General features: G+C 56.2%; 1 protein-coding gene across 4 annotated transcripts in view; it reads left to right on the top strand.

Moving 5' to 3' along the window:
* Positions 1 to 18,286, top strand: part of LOC105485231 (RAS p21 protein activator 3) — a 124,104-nt gene that overhangs the window by 66,958 nt on the left and 38,860 nt on the right. For all 4 annotated transcript variants that reach the window (XM_011747466.2, XM_011747467.3, XM_071080972.1 and 1 more), the window contains exons 4-7: positions 7,508 to 7,602; positions 15,523 to 15,599; positions 16,122 to 16,202; positions 16,589 to 16,661. In XM_011747466.2, the coding sequence (XP_011745768.1) occupies positions 7,508 to 7,602; positions 15,523 to 15,599; positions 16,122 to 16,202; positions 16,589 to 16,661 (326 nt within the window). The remainder of the gene's footprint in view (positions 1 to 7,507; positions 7,603 to 15,522; positions 15,600 to 16,121; positions 16,203 to 16,588; positions 16,662 to 18,286) is intronic.

Genomic DNA, 18,286 nt, shown 5'->3' on the forward strand with positions numbered 1-18,286 from the left:
GGCAGGTGGGGACGCACTCCTATGGGGTCGGGGGTGTGGGTTGGGGCCGGGAGGGCATCTTTAGCCTAGAGGTGGAGGGCGGTGGCGAGTCAAACCGATAAAGGCAGCAGAAGCCGCAGGGAGACTCCGGGAAATAAAGCCCCGCCCTCATCCCTGCCCCGCCCACCCCGCCCCTCCACCGGCTGCAGTCAGCTCCCGCAGGTCGGAAGCCTCCCAGGGGCAGCAGGCGCAGAGGGAAGAAGTGTCCGGCGTGGGCCGGCCCTGGGCGGCGTGACCGGCCTTCTCTGTCCCCGGTCCGCGGCCCACAGCGCTGCTGCCGGTGGCAACTGTCAGTCAAGCCGGGCTCCCAGCCGCAGGGCCGCGGCCTGCGGGACACCGGGGCGCAGGTGCCTTCGGGCTTCCAGGCGCAGGGAGGCGGCCTCTGCCTGGGCTCGGCTGCCGGGCGCTGCACCCACGGAGCACAGACCAGAAACTATGGCTCCCAGCAGATGCGAGAACCGGGAAATGCCCCGGGCCTGGCTCACTGCTGCCAGTCAGGAGCACCGGGGTCTCCGCCCCCCATCCTGGGCCTCCCTCCTCTTCCCGCTAGGCCTCCACCTTCCTCGGGGCGGCTCTGGTAGCCCCACGTCCCCCTCCATTTGCCGCTCCAGCCCCTAGAGCCTCTCTGAGGCTTCCCAATGGGGTGGGGGTGCAGTGAGACCTCCATTCATTTCTTCTTCTTCTTTTGAGAGGGAGTCTCGCTCTGTCGCCCAGGCTGGAGTGCGGGGTGTAATCTCGGCTCACTACAAGCTCCGCCTCCCGGGTTCACGCCATTCTCCTGCCTCAGCCTCCCCAGTAGCTGGAATTACAGGCGCCTGCAACCACGCCTGGCTAATTTTTTGTATTTTTAGTAGAGACGGGGTTTCACCGTGTTAGCCAGGATGGTCTCGATCTCCTGCCCTCATGATCCGCCCGCCTCGGCCTCCCAAAGTGCTGGGATTACAGGCAGGAGCCACCGCGCCCTGCTGAGACCTCCATCCTTTGTGTATAAATCAGGTGGTCTGCAACTGACATAAGGTAAAGTGTTTAGGTGTAGCCTTCAGCAGCGTATGCAGGTGTGTAGATAGCACCACAGCTGAGATACGTTCCCACAGCCCAGAACACTCCTTCGGGGTGGATTTCCTACCCTGGCCCGCAGCCCCTGGCAGCCACTGCTCTGGGGCCTGTTCCCACCGTTTTGCCTTTTCCAGGAGGCCACGTGAGTCAAACCCTGGAGGGACCTGCCCTCTGCCACCGCGCTGGTCCTACGCTGTGTGGCTGTGAGCCAGGTCGCCCCCTCCCACTGCCCGTGGGTTTCCATCATACAGACGCACCTCAGTGGCCTCATCCACTGGCTGGATTGTGTCTAATCCTCAGGAATTACGAATAAAGTCACCGTACGCATTCTTGGATAGATCTTTATGTGGAGAATGTTTCTGTTTCTTACTCTGAGATAAATACGTGGGAGTGAGGTTGCTGGGCCCACTGTAGGGTGTGTGTTTACTTTCATTAGAAACTACCCAACCGTGTCTCCAGGTGGCTGCCCAGTCCGCCTTCTCTCCAGCAGCGGGTGAGAGCAGCAGGTGTTTGTATCCTGCCCAGCCCTGAGGTCTGAGTTTTTATTCTCTAGTTAACGTTTCTACTCCCATAGGTGTGCACTGTTTCACTGTGGTTTTGATTACGTGTCCGTGAAGAGCGGCGTTGAGGACTTTTCGTGGGCTTAGTGGCTGCTCTGTTCCTTCTTTGGTAAATTGTTCAAATCTTTTGCCCTTTTAATTGGGTTGTTTTCTTGTTATTTTTTAGAGTTCCATGTATTCCGGATACGAGTCCATCACAAGAGTGCTTTGCAAATATTTTCTTCCTGTTTGTGGCTTGTATTTCATTTTCTTAGCATTGTCTTTGAAGAACAGAAGTTTTAAATTTTGATGGTTTTATCACATTTTTTTCTTGTATGATTTGTACCGGTGGTGTCATGTCTAAGAAAGTCTTGCCTGTCCCACGGTTGTGGCAGTTTTCTCCCGGAAAGCGTGTGCTTTCAGCGTTTACATTTAGTTCTATGATCCGTTTCAAGCTAGTTATCACTTACGGCACAAAGAAAAGGGTCGGGATTCCGTTTTTTCCATGTAAACATCCGTTCGTTCCGGCATCCTTGGTTGAAAGGCGACCGTTCCTCCATTGATGACTTTGGCACATTTCTGGCTTCGTTGGCCGCATTGCGTGGGTCTGTTTGTGGCCTCTGTATTCTGTTCCGTCTGAGGTAGGAGGCGGGACTGGACTCTGGAGGCAGATCTCAGACACCGGACCAAATTGAGGACTAGCTAACACAGGGATGGGTGGAAGGAGCCTTCCATCAGACACGCCTGCCAGTGCGCCGTGTCGGCTTACCATCGCCATGGCAAGGCCTGGAGGTTACCACCCCTTTCCATAGGAACAACCCCGTGACTCGGAAGTTACCACCCTTTTTCTAGAAGTGTCTGCATAATCTGTCCCTTAATTGACACATAGTTAAAAGCGAGCATAAACAAGACTGCAGGACTGCCCGGAGCTGCCACCGTCAGCACCCCGCCTGTGGGGAGCCCTGCTCTGCGGGAGCGGTTTCAGAGCTATCACACTGCCGCCTCTGTTTTCTTCCACCACCACCTCCTTCTCGAATTCTTTCCTGAGTGAAGCTGGAGACCCTCTGAGGCTAAGCCCCAAGCCCTGTGCCATATGTATGCTCCCCTGTCCTCATGCCAGTGCCAGCGTCTTGATCACTGTGGCTTCATAGCAGGTCTTACGTCGTAGTGTAAGGTCCTCAAATTTGTTCTTAAACTTGTTTTGCTATTCTGGATCCTCTGAATTGCCATATGTATTTTTGAATGAGCTTCTCAATTTCCAAAATAGTCCCACAGGAATTTTGACTGGGATTACATTGATCTATAATTCGGGGAGAATTAATATCTTAACAAAATTGAGTCTTCAAAGCCATGGACATGGTATATTTTTCCACATGCCTGAGTCTGTGCAATTTCTCTCATCCGTGTTTTGTGACGTGTTTTCAACCTACACATTTTACACATTTAAAACATTTATTTCTCTGTGTTTTATGTGTTTAATGGAGTGGTCAAAGATTTCTCAGGTAGTCCACCAAAAGCACAAACCTAAAACCATAATTTTGTGAATGGTGCTTTTTTTGTTTAATTTTCATGGTCATTGATGCCTCCCTACTGACTCTGTATTCTCTGTTCTTGCTAAACACACCACTAGTTCTATTAGCTTTGCTTGTAGATTTTTTTTGTACATTCTATGAATAAAGGTTTTTCTTTCTTCCTTTGGGATCTGTATGGCCTTTGTTTTTCCTCGTGGCCCTGGCTGGGACACAGGTGGGGTCAGAGCGAGGCGCGTGCGTCTCAGCTGCACTCCCCGTCTCGGCCGCGCTCCCCGTCTGGGCCGCGCTCCCCGTCTCGGCGGCTCTCGCTGAGTGGTGTCCTGTGGCTGTTTCCCCTTTTTCTGATGCCCTCCAGACCCGGGGCTCCTCCTTTCTGAACGGGCCTGTCCAGCACAGATGCAGCAGAAGAAAGCGACCCTTCCCGCCTCTCGTGGTGAGAAGGCCGCCACCTTTGCCCAAGCGAGAAAGGGAGGCCCAGAGTGTTCGGTCAACTTTTTGGTGTGACTCACATAGGTGGGGACAGCCCTATGGATTGGGCACATCAGAGAAAATTCAGTAGACGCCGTGGCCTTCGGATCAGGCGTTCTCTCAGGTCAGCATCTGGAGATAGGAACACGCATGCTTCAGACGTCCCCATGTCCCCATTGTTGAACGTGGCTGGCTTCTCGAAGGAGAGGTTGGGGGCTGGTGACAGAAGTGACCCCACATCGGGAATGAGGGGGCGGGGGCAGGGATCCCTCTTGAAGGGATTTTAAATCCTTTTGAATGTTGTGGATTTTGTTCTGTTTCTGTTACCTATTAAAAAATTAAGTGAAGTACTTCTAAAAATAAAGACTTGTAATCATGTGCCAGTTACAAGATCCTTATCCACGTAAATATGTGACTTCTCCTGTCCCAGTTTCAGCTCATAAAAATGTGAAGACACAGTGACATTGCAAGTATTTAAAACTTCTGACTTCAGAACTGACCCTCCTGTCCAGCTGAAGGAGTCTTGGAGTCTGAAGACTTTTCCCTTTTCACTGAAATATATTGCTCAACTCAGTTTTAAGAAATTTTTGCTTTCATGTGGCTTTATTCCTGTGAGACTCAAAACTGAGGTTTGCATTGTGGGGGAAAGGGGAGGTTTGGCAGGAGCCACGCAGCCGTCATCAGAGGAGAGGACAGAGCCCCACTCGGGACCCTTGAAGTCAAAGGTGGGAGGGCGGGGGGGGCGGGGGGGCGGGGGGGGTGGGGGGGGGTGGGGGGGCGGGGGGGGTGGGGGGGCGGGGAGGGTGGGGGGGTGGTAGGAAAGTCAAAGGCGCCTGCCCAGGGCTGCTGGTGGGAGGGCAGGGGACGCAGCGGGCCAGGAGGAGGTGTCCTGGCTGTCGTCCAACCTCGTGGTCTGCGCCATTAGAGGCCGTTGGAGGGAGTCCACGGAGTGTGTGTGTCACTGGGTTTCTCTCTGAGTCTCCCTGGTGCTCCTTCTCCCACGTGTGCTGGGGCCTGTTTTCTGCACCGGTCCCCTTCGTTCTTGCCTTGGCTCTCGCCTGCCCTCAGTGGTGTCAGCGTCCCGTGCAGCTCCAGATGGTCTGTGTGGGTCTGTGTGTCAAGAGCTGAGCCGACGAGGTCACGAGGCTGATCATACGAACCCACGAGTGTCTGTGTGCTGTATCTGTGTGGGGGAGGCTGTGGAACTGGCCGGCCCTGGCTGTGAGCGGAGGTCCCGGAGCTGTAGTTTGCTGGGAAGGGGCTCCGGCCCTGGCTGTGAGCGGGGGTCCCGGAGCTGTAGTTTGCTGGGAAGGGGGCTCCGGCCCTGGCTGTGAGCAGGGGTCCCGGAGCTGTAGTTTGCTGGGAAGGGGGCTCCGGCCCTGGCTGTGAGCGGGGGTCCCGGAGCTGTAGTTTGCTGGGAAGGGGCTCCGGCCCTGGCTGTGAGCGGGGGTCCCGGAGCTGTAGTTTGCTGGGAAGGAGCTCTGGCCCTGGCTGTGAACGGGGGTCCCAGAGCTGGGAAGGGGCTTCCTCCAGGGCTGTTCCCAGGGCTGCTTTGCTTTGCAGAGTGGACAGTATGAGCTGCAGCCGACTCCCCTGAGGACACGAGATGAAGGTGCTGAGGTGCATGGCAGGGGTCAGCGGCACTGGAGGCAAACCATGCTGATTCCACGTCTGTCCTTTGGGCACTTGGAAAGCGTCTTTGTGCCTCTTTCCACCTTCCGCACCTCCCACCATGTCCTGTGGCCACGTGGTGCCCCCATCATGTGGCCGACCCTGCACTGTCCCACAGGGTCTGGAGCTGGTGCTGAGCTGGGCATGTCTCAGACCCTCCGAGTTCGCAGACAAGGGAGGGGCCTGGTGGCCAAGGCCCACGGGCTCTGAGATCAGTCACGGAACGGACCGGTCAGGCTGAGAGGTCTCGCTCGCTTGAGCCTGTGGGGTAGAGGAGCTCCTGAGGGAAGATGCGTCCTGAGACCTCGCAGGGTGGGGACGCTAACGGAGGAAGGAATGCTGGCAGGAAGGCGGGGACGCAAGCTCCATCTCCCTGCAGCCCCAGCCTGCTTGTCTCTGGGGTGTGCAGAGTGGGACCTGCCCCTCCAGGGTCACCGCAGGACTGACTGAGATGGCACCTGTGAGAGGCTGGCGGTGGAGTGTTCCCGAATTTACTGAGGCTGGACAGCGAGTCAGGCCAAAGCGTGAGACTGTCAGATGCCAGGCCGGGGTTGTTCCGACGGGAGCCTGCGGAGGCTTTTTGAGATGCGGAAATATAAAAGGATCTTAGTTGGAGGAGAGAACTGGACTGGGCTCTGCTGTCCTGGTGTGAGGCAGGGTGGCTGGGTAGGAGGCCCAGGCTGCTCCCTGGAGCCTGGGTTGTGCACAGTGTGCTCAGACCCTGCAGCTGGGGATGCTGCGGTGGAACCGGGATCTGCCAGGACCCAGAGTTTCTCGCTTCGGTGACTGGACCAGGATCCTTAAGGAGGATGTGTGTGTTTCTTGGTGCAGAACGAAGACGCGAGGGGTCTGCCAACATTTCCTTCCTCACTCCTGCTCTCGCGTGTGCTCTGCGATGGGCTCAGACGTCACGTGTGTGCGACTCCCTGGGAATTCACGTGCGTCTGTCGCCAGAGGTGCACGTGCTGCGTGGGTGCTTGCCGTGGTGGGTGGAGTGGTCCGCAGTGCGCGGAGGCCAGTGGCAGGGTTGACGTGGTGGTGCTGCGAGGGGATGCAGGATGGAAGACGGCTCAGTGCCCAGTGCCTGGCAAGCCCTGTCCTGCCAGGGATGGGATGAGCATGCGTTTACCCCACCATGAGAATGTTTCTGGAATGAGGTGAACGTATGAGCAGATAATAATGGTTACAGATACGAATTTACACATATAAATCCATACTAGGTAAATGTATATTGTACAAATATATTCTGATACGTATTTTCATTGGAAGTCTAGCTCCAAAGTACTAAGTCTGTTTAAGGCACAGGAAATGGTTTAGAGTGGATGTCCCCAGACTTTGGGGCCCACAGAAGTGCCCAGGGACCTGTGGTGGTGCAGATTCCGGCCCACACCAGAGCTTCTGTTCTCCTCTGTCTGGAGAAGGCCAGGAATCTACACTTTCGGGCTCTCCAGGGGTCCCAGAAGGCGGCTCAAGGATTACACTTTAGAGGCACGGATTCAGACCAACCCATGTCGTGTGGGAAGGTGGCAACTCATTCTAGCTGTCAGTTCTCCCTGCGAATAACCCGAGCACCCACATGCATGCACACATGTGTGCGTGTTCACACACGGAAGCTAACTCTAGGCACACGTGTGTTTCAAGCTGTGGCTCGCACAGGTGCACACGTGTCTCTCTAGAGGCGTGATGCTGCTGCCTTGGTGGTGTGTGAGGCATGAGGTGTTCATTTGTGAGAACAGGGCTCTTGTGCACCCAGCAAGCTCCGATGTGCCTCCCGCCGTGAGAACTGGCCACAGACCACAGTGAAAGTGAGGTGCGCATTGCCGATGGACTGGACGTTCGCGTCTTCCCAGTGAAGCCTCCCGAACGCCTTATTGGAAGGGAGATGGCGTAGACTTACCCCTGCACCTGATTATTTTGACTTTTTAGTATCAATTCTCAGGGATACGGTACCACCATGCCTGGCTCATTCTTTTTGTTTTGTAGAGAAGTTTTCGCCATATCGCCCAGGCTGGTCTCACGCGACCCTCCCCCTGGACCTCCCAAGCGTGGGGATTCCAGGCACGAGCCCCGCGCCCAGCCGGTGCCCCATTCTGAATTAAGCTGTTGGAAATGAGCTGCAGTGATGATGGGCTGGCTTCTGCTCGCAGGTGCCCTGGCTCTGGGACTGTGCCTGTGGTGAAGTCTCCTCTGCTTGTGTTGCAGGGAAGGTGGCCATCCAGAAGGAGGACTTGCAGAAGTACCACAACAGGGACACCTGGTTCCAGCTGCAGCACGTGGACGCCGACTCGGAGGTGCAGGTGAGACCCTCGGCACAGCCCTGGAAACCGAGCCCCGGGACGCCGTGGGGCCTCGAGACGCGCACGGCTCTGACTGTGGCTGAAGGTGTAGGTTGGGATTCGGCCTCGACGGGGAATAACGATGAGCCTGCTTGTGCTCGGAGCATGCCCAGGCTCTGCGCAGGGATTTTGGGTTTTCCTTTGTCATGAGCAACTGAGGCAGCTGTAAAAACCAACACGGTGAGAAAGGACAGGCACACGTAATTGAGGGCCAAGAGAACACGAGTGGGGAAGGGCCGAGTCAAGGTCAGCCCGCAGGGACCCTCGCTTCCCCACAGTTGCCTGGATGGGCTGCTCCCTGGCACTCGGCACCAAGAAGGGTCTGAGCTGAAAGAACATGCTGGTCTTCCGAGTGTCCATTGTCGGAAGTGGCCAGGGGCTCACCCCACCTTGCCGGGACTGTGTGCCGACTGGCGCTGGCCCCGGCCCTGTCCAGTGGGAGGAGCTTGTCCCACCTCCCCACGCAAGACCAGGGGCTCCAGTGCTGGGACCCATGTCCCAGACCCTTGTGTTCACGGCTGCTACGGTCGCATGGTGCCCAGCTGCCCAGCAACAGCTGCTCCAGGCTTTCCTGTAAGAGAGGGAGTAGTGGGGGTCAGTCTGCCCAGCCCAAACCTGCACGAGCTCCTGTGGGGTCACCCTGAGCCTTGGTCCATGACATGGAGCAGCTGCAAAGACTACAAGCAAGAGGCACTGTGGCCTGACCCTGGAACCTGGGAGGGCTTCCTGGGTGGGTCCTTGGCTGGGACCTCAGTGTGTGTCTGAGTGCAGAGTCCCAGCACAGGCCGCCGGGCTTGGAGCCAGCTCCCTCATCGGATTGCTTCTCTGCAAGCCTCAGTTTCCCCATCTGGGTGGGTTTGTGAAGCGGGCTGGAATGGTGTGTGTGCCACTTGATGGCGCCTGGCACATTGTAAAGTGGTGGTGGTGACTGTTATTTTACACCTGGAGGCTGGCATCCGGGACAAATCCCCAAAATAGGTTCCTTGTGAGAACTTTGCCTGAGACTTCAGCAGAGGCAACTGGGTGGGTCGGATGGAGGCTCCGTGCTCACAGGTCCAGGGCAGATTTGGGCCAGGGGACTGGATGGCCTGGTGTCCTGTGGGAACCCTCGTCCCGGGGGAACCCTTTTTCCCCGGGAGCCCTCGTCCTCTGTGCTTCACTGGGTCAAGGTCGCCATCTGCTGAGATCACAGGCTGGGCACACTCCCATGGCCAGCAAAGGGCTCATTCATGAAGTTGACGGTGAGCCCAGCCAGGGGGACGGGGTGAGGCCCTGGACGGAAATGAAGGAGTGGAGCCAAGAGGCCCTGGGAATGGCCCTGCCCTAAAGGACCTGTGCTAATTGTGCTTCACACTTAATTAACTCCGCTTCCTAGGAAAGCGCTGGCTGGGGAACCCACACGTGCTGTGGAAAGTGAAGGACGCTGTGATTACTGCAGAACTAATGACTGTCCTCGCAGCCCCAGAGCACAAGGGCCCCAGCGCGCTGCTCAGCGGACCCTGGAGTCCCAGCAGAAAGGCGGGGCTTCCCACGTGCTGCTGGGGGAGGGAGGCGGGGCTTCCCACGTGCTGCCCGGGAGGAGGCGGGGCTTGCTGACTGGGCCGCTCCCGCCTGCGTGTTCCCGGCACTTCTATTCTGGGATACCCGCGTCGCTGGGGTCTCTGAGCAGCAGGCAGAGTGCAGCCTTATCGTTTTCCTCAGATTCAAGTTTGTTTTTTTTTGGCAGGTGTAGCTTGTCCTCTTTCTTGCCTTTTTTTTAGATTGATTTAATTTTGAAATGGTTATAGATTTATAGGAAGACACCAAAACAGTACACAGGAGTGGCGAGGGGCGAACTCCTCCTTGCCCCGAAAACGGAAGGCCGTGCTCCCTTCTCCCGGCTTCCCCAGGCACCGCCCTGTGCAGCTGGTGCAACACCAACCAGGATGCCCACATTTGTGCCATCCACGGACGTTACCCAGATTTCACCAGTTCACAGGCACATGCTTCTGTGCGTGTGTCTCTCTGTGTGTATTCTATGCTATTTTTTCCAGTTTTTTATGTGGTAAAATAGAGACACCATGAGATTTACCATTTTAACCATTTAAAATGTCCAATGCAGTGGCACAGTATTAAATGTATTCATAATATTGTACAACCATCACCACCACCCATCTCTAGAGCTCCTTTCATCTTGCAAAGCGGAACCTCTGTCCCCTCTGTCCCCTGGCTAGAGGTTTATTCAAGCGCTTCCGTCCCTCCTCCCCCCGGCAGCCCCATCGCACTCTGTCTCTGATGCGGGCCACTCCCTGTGGCTCATGGCAGTCAGCTCTGCCCTGCTGGTCTTCCTGAGGCTGATGTCGCTCCACACGACGTCCTCCAGGTCACTTGTGGTATCGGAACCTCCTTCCTTCTGAGGCTGAGGAATGATCCGAGGTGCGAAGCGTGTGCTATTGGTCCGGTTGCCTGTCGATGGGCTGTTGTTACAGTCATCACAGGGGAGACTGTGCAACACCAATTAGGACTCAGACATTTCATCTCCACGAAGCTGTAAATAAGAATGCCGCCGGCTGATCTTACGGCTGGTAGACTCTCATAATTAACGCCCGAGGCGGCTGGCGTGCCCAGGGCCAAGCCCGGCGTCCTTCAAGCCTGCCTCTCACTGTCCGGAACGTGAGGATCCTGGAACAAGTGGTGTCAGTCTCCCGGGAATTTGCGCTCTATGGAAGGCAAATGTGAGCTGTTGTCTAAAGGGCAGGAGGCAGGGTCAGTGCTCTCCGATGCCCGCTGGACCCGGGTGGGTGCTGCCGACGCAGTCAGCCACAACGCTGCCCAAAATGTGGCCGTGACAGGGAGCAGCGTCCCTGCTGGACTCCAGCCAACCTTTAAAACCTCAACTCCAGGCTGGGCTTGGTGGCTTATGCCTGTAATCCCAGTACTTTGGGAGGCCAAGGCGGGTGGATCACCTGAGGTTGGGAGTTTGAGACCTGCCTGACCAACATGGTGAAACCCCATCTCTACTGAAAATACAAAATTAGCCGGGCGTGGTGGTGGGCGCCTGTAGTCCCAGCTACTCAGGAGACTGAAGCAGAAGAATCGCTTGAACCCAGGAGGCGGAGGATGCAGTGAGCCAAGATTGTTCCCCTGTACTCCAGCCTGGGCAACAAGAGTGAAACTCCATATCAAAAGAAGAAGCAGCAGCAGCTCCAGTCTCAGGGCCGCCATTTTATCGTAAGATGTCATAGTGACTGTTTTCAGGAAGGCAGGGGGGTGGCAGTGCGGCTCCTTGAGTCCCTCCACTCTGATTTCCAGGAAACGTCCCGTGGCCGGACAGTAAGTGTCACAGACACGGCCCATGGGGGAGGCCAGTGAGTGCGTCGCAGAAGTGGGGGAAACACAATTAAACCTTTCTTGCTTCCTTCTGGAACGGACACTGTTGGAAAGTCTTCGTTAAATCACTTTATGATGCAGCGTTGTGCTCTCTGACCCTCCCCCGACGCAGGGCAGTGTCAGCGTCAGATGCCAGCGGGGGCACTGCCTGTGACAGCGAGGCATCGCGGTGATCTGGGCGCCTGGGGGGTCACTGAGCTCCTTTATAAGCCGGGCATTCAAGTGCATCTGTGACGTATTCAGGAAATAGCACGGCCCTGCGAGGGATCACAGCAAACCCCCGGGTCCGCTGTCCGCCCGAGAGACACCTGCGTATTTTCCCCCTTGGAGCCTTCCAGTTGCACCATGAAATCAGTGACTGGGATAGAAATTCCAGCCTCCTGCTACAGCCTCTGGGAATTTTGTGTTTGTGCAGCAGACAGTCCTCTTGGAAGGATTTTCAGAGCAAACAAAGTCACTGTCATCCAGGGCCAAGCTTTTACGTTTCTCCAGGGTTGCAGGAGGAGAGGGCCAAGGCTAGGCTTCCTTCCTTGTGGCCTCTGTGTCCCCTCTCACCTGCCCGCTGACTTTGTCTCCTCTCTGCAGCCGGTGTGGAACAGCCCTGCCTCCAAGGCGCCTCTGTCCTGGCTGCCTTCTGGGCTGCTGCCCGCCCAGCTGGGGATGCAGCAGCCGGTTGCGGGGGCCAGGACCCTGACCTGGTCCCGCACACTGCTCTCTCCCTGGGGAAGGCCTTCCTGAGAAAGATGGATGGGGACCACTGGCTGCTTTTTTAAAATTAACTCTGTTTTGGGGGCAGTTCTGTGTTCACAGGGAAACTGAGCGGAGTATGGAGTTTCCATACACCCCTCAGTAGCCCCCGCCCAGGGCCCCATGGGTGACACCGGGTGACACTGCAGCCACGCGTTGTCAGGACCTCAGCCGTGGTGGACGCTGGGCCCCTTTGCTACGTCTGTGAGTTCGCAGGAGTGCAGTGCCAGGGACCTCAGTGCAGCATCTAGGCAGGTGCCAGGATCGGCAGCCAGGTCCTCTCATTCCTTTCCTGTGGGAATTTGTGCCTTTTCCCTTTGCTCTTGGTAGCCTGGTTAGAGGTTTATTAATTTTATTGGTCTCTCAAGGAATTTGCCTTTGGCTTTGATTTTTCTCTGTTGGTTTCCGATCTGACTTCTGGTTTCTGTTCTTGGGCTCTGGGTTTAGTTTGCTCATTTTCCTCAGTCTCCCAGCCCTGAGCTCAGGTCAGGGTTCGGATCTCCCTTCTGCTCTAGTCTGTGCGGCCGGTACTCCAGATTCTGTCAAACCCTGACCACGGCTCCCGCTGCGTCCCACTGATTTTTTTTTTTTTTTTGAGACAGAGTCTCGCTATGTCGCCCAGGCTGGAGTGCAGTGGCCGGATCTCAGTTCACTGCAAGCTTGGCCTCCCGGGTTTACGCCATTCTCCTGCCTCAGCCTCCCGAGTAGCTGGGACTACAGGCGCCCGCCACCTCGCCTGGCTAGTTTTTTGTATTTTTTAGTAGAGACGGGGTTTCACCGGGTTAGCCAGGATGGTCTCGATCTACTGACCTCGTGATCCGCCCGTCTCGGCCTCCCAAAGTGCTGGGATTACAGGCTTGAGCCACCGCGCCCGGCCCGTCCCACTGATTTTGATGAGTAACACTTTCATTTCTGTTTATTCCAGAACATTTAAAAATGTGTCTTGTGTTCTCCAATTTGTGTGTTATTTAGAACTGTGTCGTTTAACCTCTAAACGTTCTGGGATTCTCCAGCCTGCGCTGGCACCTGCAGATTTACTCAGCGACTTTTCTGGCAGGAGAAAGGGCCTTCCAGGGGTGGATTTTGTTTGTTCCCACTCCCGAATCAGCAGAAGACGGAAGCGCACAAGTCAGCTGGTCAGGAAGGATTCACGCTGCAGGAACAGAGCAGCCTCAGGACCTGATGGTGCCCAGCCAGGTGCCCCTGGACCCAGCAGAGCACACGGGGCCGCACAGCCTGCTGCCAGGAGCCAGGAGAGCACATGGGGGCCGCAACCTGCTGCTGGGGACCACGACCCCTGATGCGGCGTGACTCTTCCTGAAGCTCCCTAACAGGAATCGAGCTGCCTCCATCTGCACAGCCTCTTTCTAATCTGAACACTTCTGTCCTGAGGGAGTTTGCGCCCGCCATTTAAGAATGGGATGAAGCGGTGGGTTCTCAGTTACTCTTGGGCCAGACACTTCCTCCTGTCTTTTGGTGTTCAGGGCACTGCTTTAGCCCGTGGACAGCCACAGAACAGAGCCTGGCATTTGGGGTTCGGGTCTGTGATCCCCCCTGCATTTGTGGTCTGTGTTGGTAGATCTGTTTGCTGAGGGTCTGGGTTTTTGAAAAACAGCTTAGTGGCATATGTGAAGATGCTATTTTTAACTTGTATAGGGAATAAATATCTCTTGACTAATTTTTTGGGTATTATTTTATGGTTTATTTTTCTTATTAGGTGATTTACCTCTCAAGGCGGGCTAGGTGTCTGGAAGATTTTTGAAGGAACTTTAAGGTTTTTTAACGTTTAGGTTGGTGGGGCCTAAGCGAGGTCCCTGCTCCATCTGAGGTTCTGCACCAGGCCACATGCTGCAGGGCTGCCGTCGGTTCTGCCGTCCACGTCTTAGCGCCACGCATTCTGCCCGTCCCTCCCACCCTCCCACCCTCCCACAGGCAGTGACAAGCCCTGGGGAACAGGCCCTGGCCTTGCTGGAGCCTCAGGAGCAAGAGCTCAGGGCCGGGCCAGGCAGAGCTCCTGATGCATGGATAAGTCTGTGTTCATTCCATCCATTCAGTGCCATTCAGGCTGGAGCAAATACAGGGACAGCGGCACGCACAGATAGGCACGCACAGCCGCACACACACACAGGCAGACACAGTCACATGTACACACAGGCGGTGCACACACTGGCAGACATCCACACACAGTTGCATGTACAGACAGGTCGACAAACACGCATACACAGGTGGACACACACAGTCGCACACACACACAGAAGGACATGCACACAGCCACACACACACAGACAAGAAGACACACAGGCAGATACACACACAGGCAGATGCACACACAGCTGCTCACACACATAGTTGCATGCACAGAAGGACACACACAGCCACACACACAGGCAGACGCACACACAGACAGGCGGACACTGACAGGCAGATACACAGTTTCATGCACACACAGGCAGATGCACACAGCCATGTGCACACAGATGGACACACATACATAGTTGCACGCCCACACAGACACATAGCCACATGCACAGGCAGACACACACAGCTGCATGCACACACAGGCAAACATGCACACAGTTGCACACAGGTGGACACGTACACACAAGCAGATACAGTCACATGCACACACAGGTGGACACATAGTCGCATGCACACTGGTGGACACAGCAACACACACAGACGGACACACAGTTACACACAGGTGGACACACAGCTATACACAGGAGGACACGCACACACAGCAGCACAGATGGACACACATAGTCACATATATGCATAGGCAGACACCCACGCAGTTGCATGCACCCAGGTAGACACAGCCGCACACACAGGAGGACACACAGCTGCACACACACACACACAGCACAGATGGACACACACACACAGTCAAATGCACAGATGGACACAGGTGGACACACACACAGGTGGACATGCACACACAGCAGTATCCACAGATGGACACACACAGTTGCATGCACAGACAAGTGGACACACACAGATGGGCACACACACACCACAGCATGCTTATACAGGTGGACACAGCCAGACACACAAACCACACACACACATAGGCAGACAGACACACAGTCGTACTCACAGATAGGTGGACACACATCCACAGCTGTGCACACAGACAGGTGGACAGACAGCAGCACGCAGAGACAGATGGATCTGTAGAGACAGGTGGACCCGCAGGGCAGCCTTGCTGTCTGTTCTGCTGGAAGCCCCCATGAGCCTTGCTCTCTGTGTGAGCCTTGCTCTCCGTGTGAGCCTTGCTGTCTGTGTGAGCCTTGCTCTCTATGTGAGCTCTCCGAGCTTCCTGCGGGTTCCATGCGGCCTTGCCCGCGGGGAGGTAAAGGCAGGCAGTGGCCCCGGTTCAGGAGAGAGCTTGCTTCCCCTCCGTTTTGCCCCAGTGGACACACGTGAGCAGCTGCAGCGTCAGTGTCTTTGGGGGGCTGCTTCACCGAATGACCATCTCCCACACGGTTGGACCCCTCACTTCTGAGGCAGCGACCTGCTCTCAGCAGAGCCAGGAGCCTGGGCAGCCACATGGGGCTGAGCGGCCAGGCAGGCAGCTCTCCTGAAGGAAGGCCACGGCTGGGACCCTGCGTCCGGGGGTGGAGTGGAGGGGCCAGACGTGCCCGTCGGCTGCGGCGGGGTGGAGCCACCTGCTCCCTTTGCCTTCTAGGCTTTCCCTGGGCTGTGCGGCCCTGGCAGCCTGTGGGAGCGCCATAGCCCCTGACACCCCGTCCTCATGCCTTGCAGGGCAAAGTGCACCTGGAGCTGCGGCTGAGCGAGGTCATCACAGACACTGGGGTCGTCTGCCACAAGCTCGCCACACGGTAAGACGCGTCCTCACCAGGGACTGAGCACACAGCGAGTGGCCCGTCTGGCTCCCGAGGAGCACACAGGGGTTTTCAAACCAACACACAGAAATTTCCAGAGCCGGTGGCTCCCCAGGATGACGCTGTTTAGAGGTTCTGGCCCCCCCAGGATGACACTGTTTTAGAGGTTCTGGCACCGCAAGACGACAGTGTTTTAGACGTCCTGGGCCCCCAGGATGACGCTGTTTTCGGGGTCCTGCCCCCCCGATGACACTGCTTTAGATGTCCTGTCACACACTCCCGGCGTCCTCACTAAAGCACATGCTCACCTTAGAGGTGTTGTTTTGGGCTTTTGCGAACGGCTGGCGTGATTCAGTGTCACACCGAGGCAGAGCGGCTGTCATGGGCCCTCCCTGCCTTCCAGGGAGGAAACCGCTTCTCACAGCTTGAACCGAGGCCTCCTGCCCGACCCAGAGCTGTCTCGCCATTTGCCCGGGGGTCTGCGCTCCCTCCTGACGCCGCCTCTGCTTCTCTCCTCAGCATCGTCGAGTGCCAGGGCCTCCCCATCGTGAATGGGCAGTGCGACCCCTACGCCACCGTGACGCTGGCAGGACCCTTCAGGCAAGTGGCCTCACGCCTCAGGTTTCTGTTCTGGTCCTGGGGGCCGAGGGTCCAGCTCTGAAATCACGAGGCCACTGCCTCATTTGGGAGGAGGCAGGAGGCTGCGCTTTGAGGTAGAATATGTAATTTTTACTTCCTTTTGTTTTCTTTATTGCTCCAAAATTGCTCTGTAGAAAACGAAGCCTTCGTGCTCTTCGTGCTGAGTATTTTTGTCTCGGTAAAGGTTCGGGATTTGCATACCATCTGGAGTTGGAGACGAACAGAAATATTTATGAAATAAATAAAGGCAATAAGTGACTTGTGCATTTGAGAGCTCAGTTTTATGACTGAGAGACTTGGAATCAGCAGTGTTGCTTTAATCCCAATCCTTTCTCTCTCAATAACAGATCGGAAGCAAAGAAGACGAAAGTAAAGCGGAAGACCAACAACCCCCAGTTCGATGAAGTGTTTTATTTTGAGGTTGGTATCTTCATGGGTGAACGTCAAGTGCAGGCTGCACCCGAGACACATTGGCAGAAAGTCTGGATCAGAACCATCTCAGTCTCTTCCCTCTGGAAGTTCCTCCCGGAGAGGAGGCAGCCCCGCCGGCCCTAGGACCCGTGGCCCCAAGACCTTCCCTCCTCTCCCGAGAGAGAAAGGCTTTTCGTTGTCTCCCGAACTGGCCCAGATTTGGGTTAAAAGATGACAGGTTAATGCTTTCCAAATTACCAGGACTTTGGGGTTTTTTGTTGTCTTTTTGGCTGCTCCGCCCAAGTGTCCCTGAGCAGACAGAATGCTTGTTCCAGTGGAAATAGGCAGGGTTTTGAAGCAAAGCGGGGAAGGATTCAGACACAGAGATCCTCTCAGAACATGAAGCACCAAAATCCATGAGAAGGAGGGTGCAAGGGCTGCACCTGGTAGAGTGGGACCCACTGTGCCGTTTGGGGACGGCTGCATCTCATGGAGTGGGGACCTGCCATGTGGCCGGCGCGGTTTGGGGATGGCTATCTGCAGGGCCTTTAGACAGATGCTCTTCCCATCCACAAACCTTCCCGTGCACAAGCCCTGGAGATGTGAGGATGGATGAGGCCTCTGTGGCAGGAGCATGGCCAGTCACACCTGAGGGGTCAGGCGGGCTCCCCTGAGCCATGATGGCTGAGCGGCGCTCGATGCATGCAGCTCTGGGGGGACTGTTGGAGAGTGGACCTACCAGTCTGAGCAGGACCCACGGGCACTGCTGAGGCTCAAAAGGGCCCCACAGGCAGAGGTGGGAACTTGGTGTCCGAAGCCAGACCCAGGCTTTCAGGGCCGCTGTGAGGAGGGCTTTGGAGGTGGAATCTGTTTTCTGTCTCAAACGGAAGCCCTCACTTAGAGACAGGCAGAGAAGATGGTTTTGCCAGAGCAAGGGAAGGCAGGGAGCTGCCAGGCTCCCAGGGGCAGGCTGGGCCCTGTTGGCGGTGCAGGAGGCGTGTGGCATGGACAGAGTTCCAGGTGGCAGCTTCCCCCGGCTCGGCTGCCACACATGGAGCTGTCATATACACGGTGGGGTCGTCGGCTGCCACACGTGGAGCTGTCATACACACAGTGGGGTACAGCTCGCCCACTGCCCGGCCACACCCGGGTGCTCATCACGCTTGCAGTGTTCTCACACCGTTTCTACCGTGTGCACTCCCATTCACTCTGTAAAGACGTGGGTCTCAGCCTACTGGAGTAATTTAGTGACCACAGAGAGTCTGAAAACCGTGGTCTGCATCACCACCTTTGGGGCTCCAGGGAAGGCCCGGACCTCGCTGACCACTGCTGTGTGGGCCACACGGGGCCCTGCTCTTTGGGGTCTGTGACCTTTCACTCCGTCTCCACCCCTTCCTTAGCAGCCATGGACCTCTTTCACCAGGACCCTGTCTCTTTCGGCTTCAGCTGCTTCTGACCCAGAGAGGGCGTGAGGCAGGGGTGTCAGGGGCTTCCTGGAGGAGATGTTGCCTGACCTGAGTTTTATGAGATGGGGAAGTTGGTGGGAAGCAAATTTGAGGACAGTGGTGTGTAGGTCAGGAAGGAGGAGGCGTCAGCAGCCCTCAACCCGAAGCAGAGAATTGCCCCTGCATGAT

Source organism: Macaca nemestrina, chromosome 16 (assembly GCF_043159975.1).
Source record: "Macaca nemestrina isolate mMacNem1 chromosome 16, mMacNem.hap1, whole genome shotgun sequence".
NCBI lineage: Eukaryota > Metazoa > Chordata > Mammalia > Primates > Cercopithecidae > Macaca > Macaca nemestrina.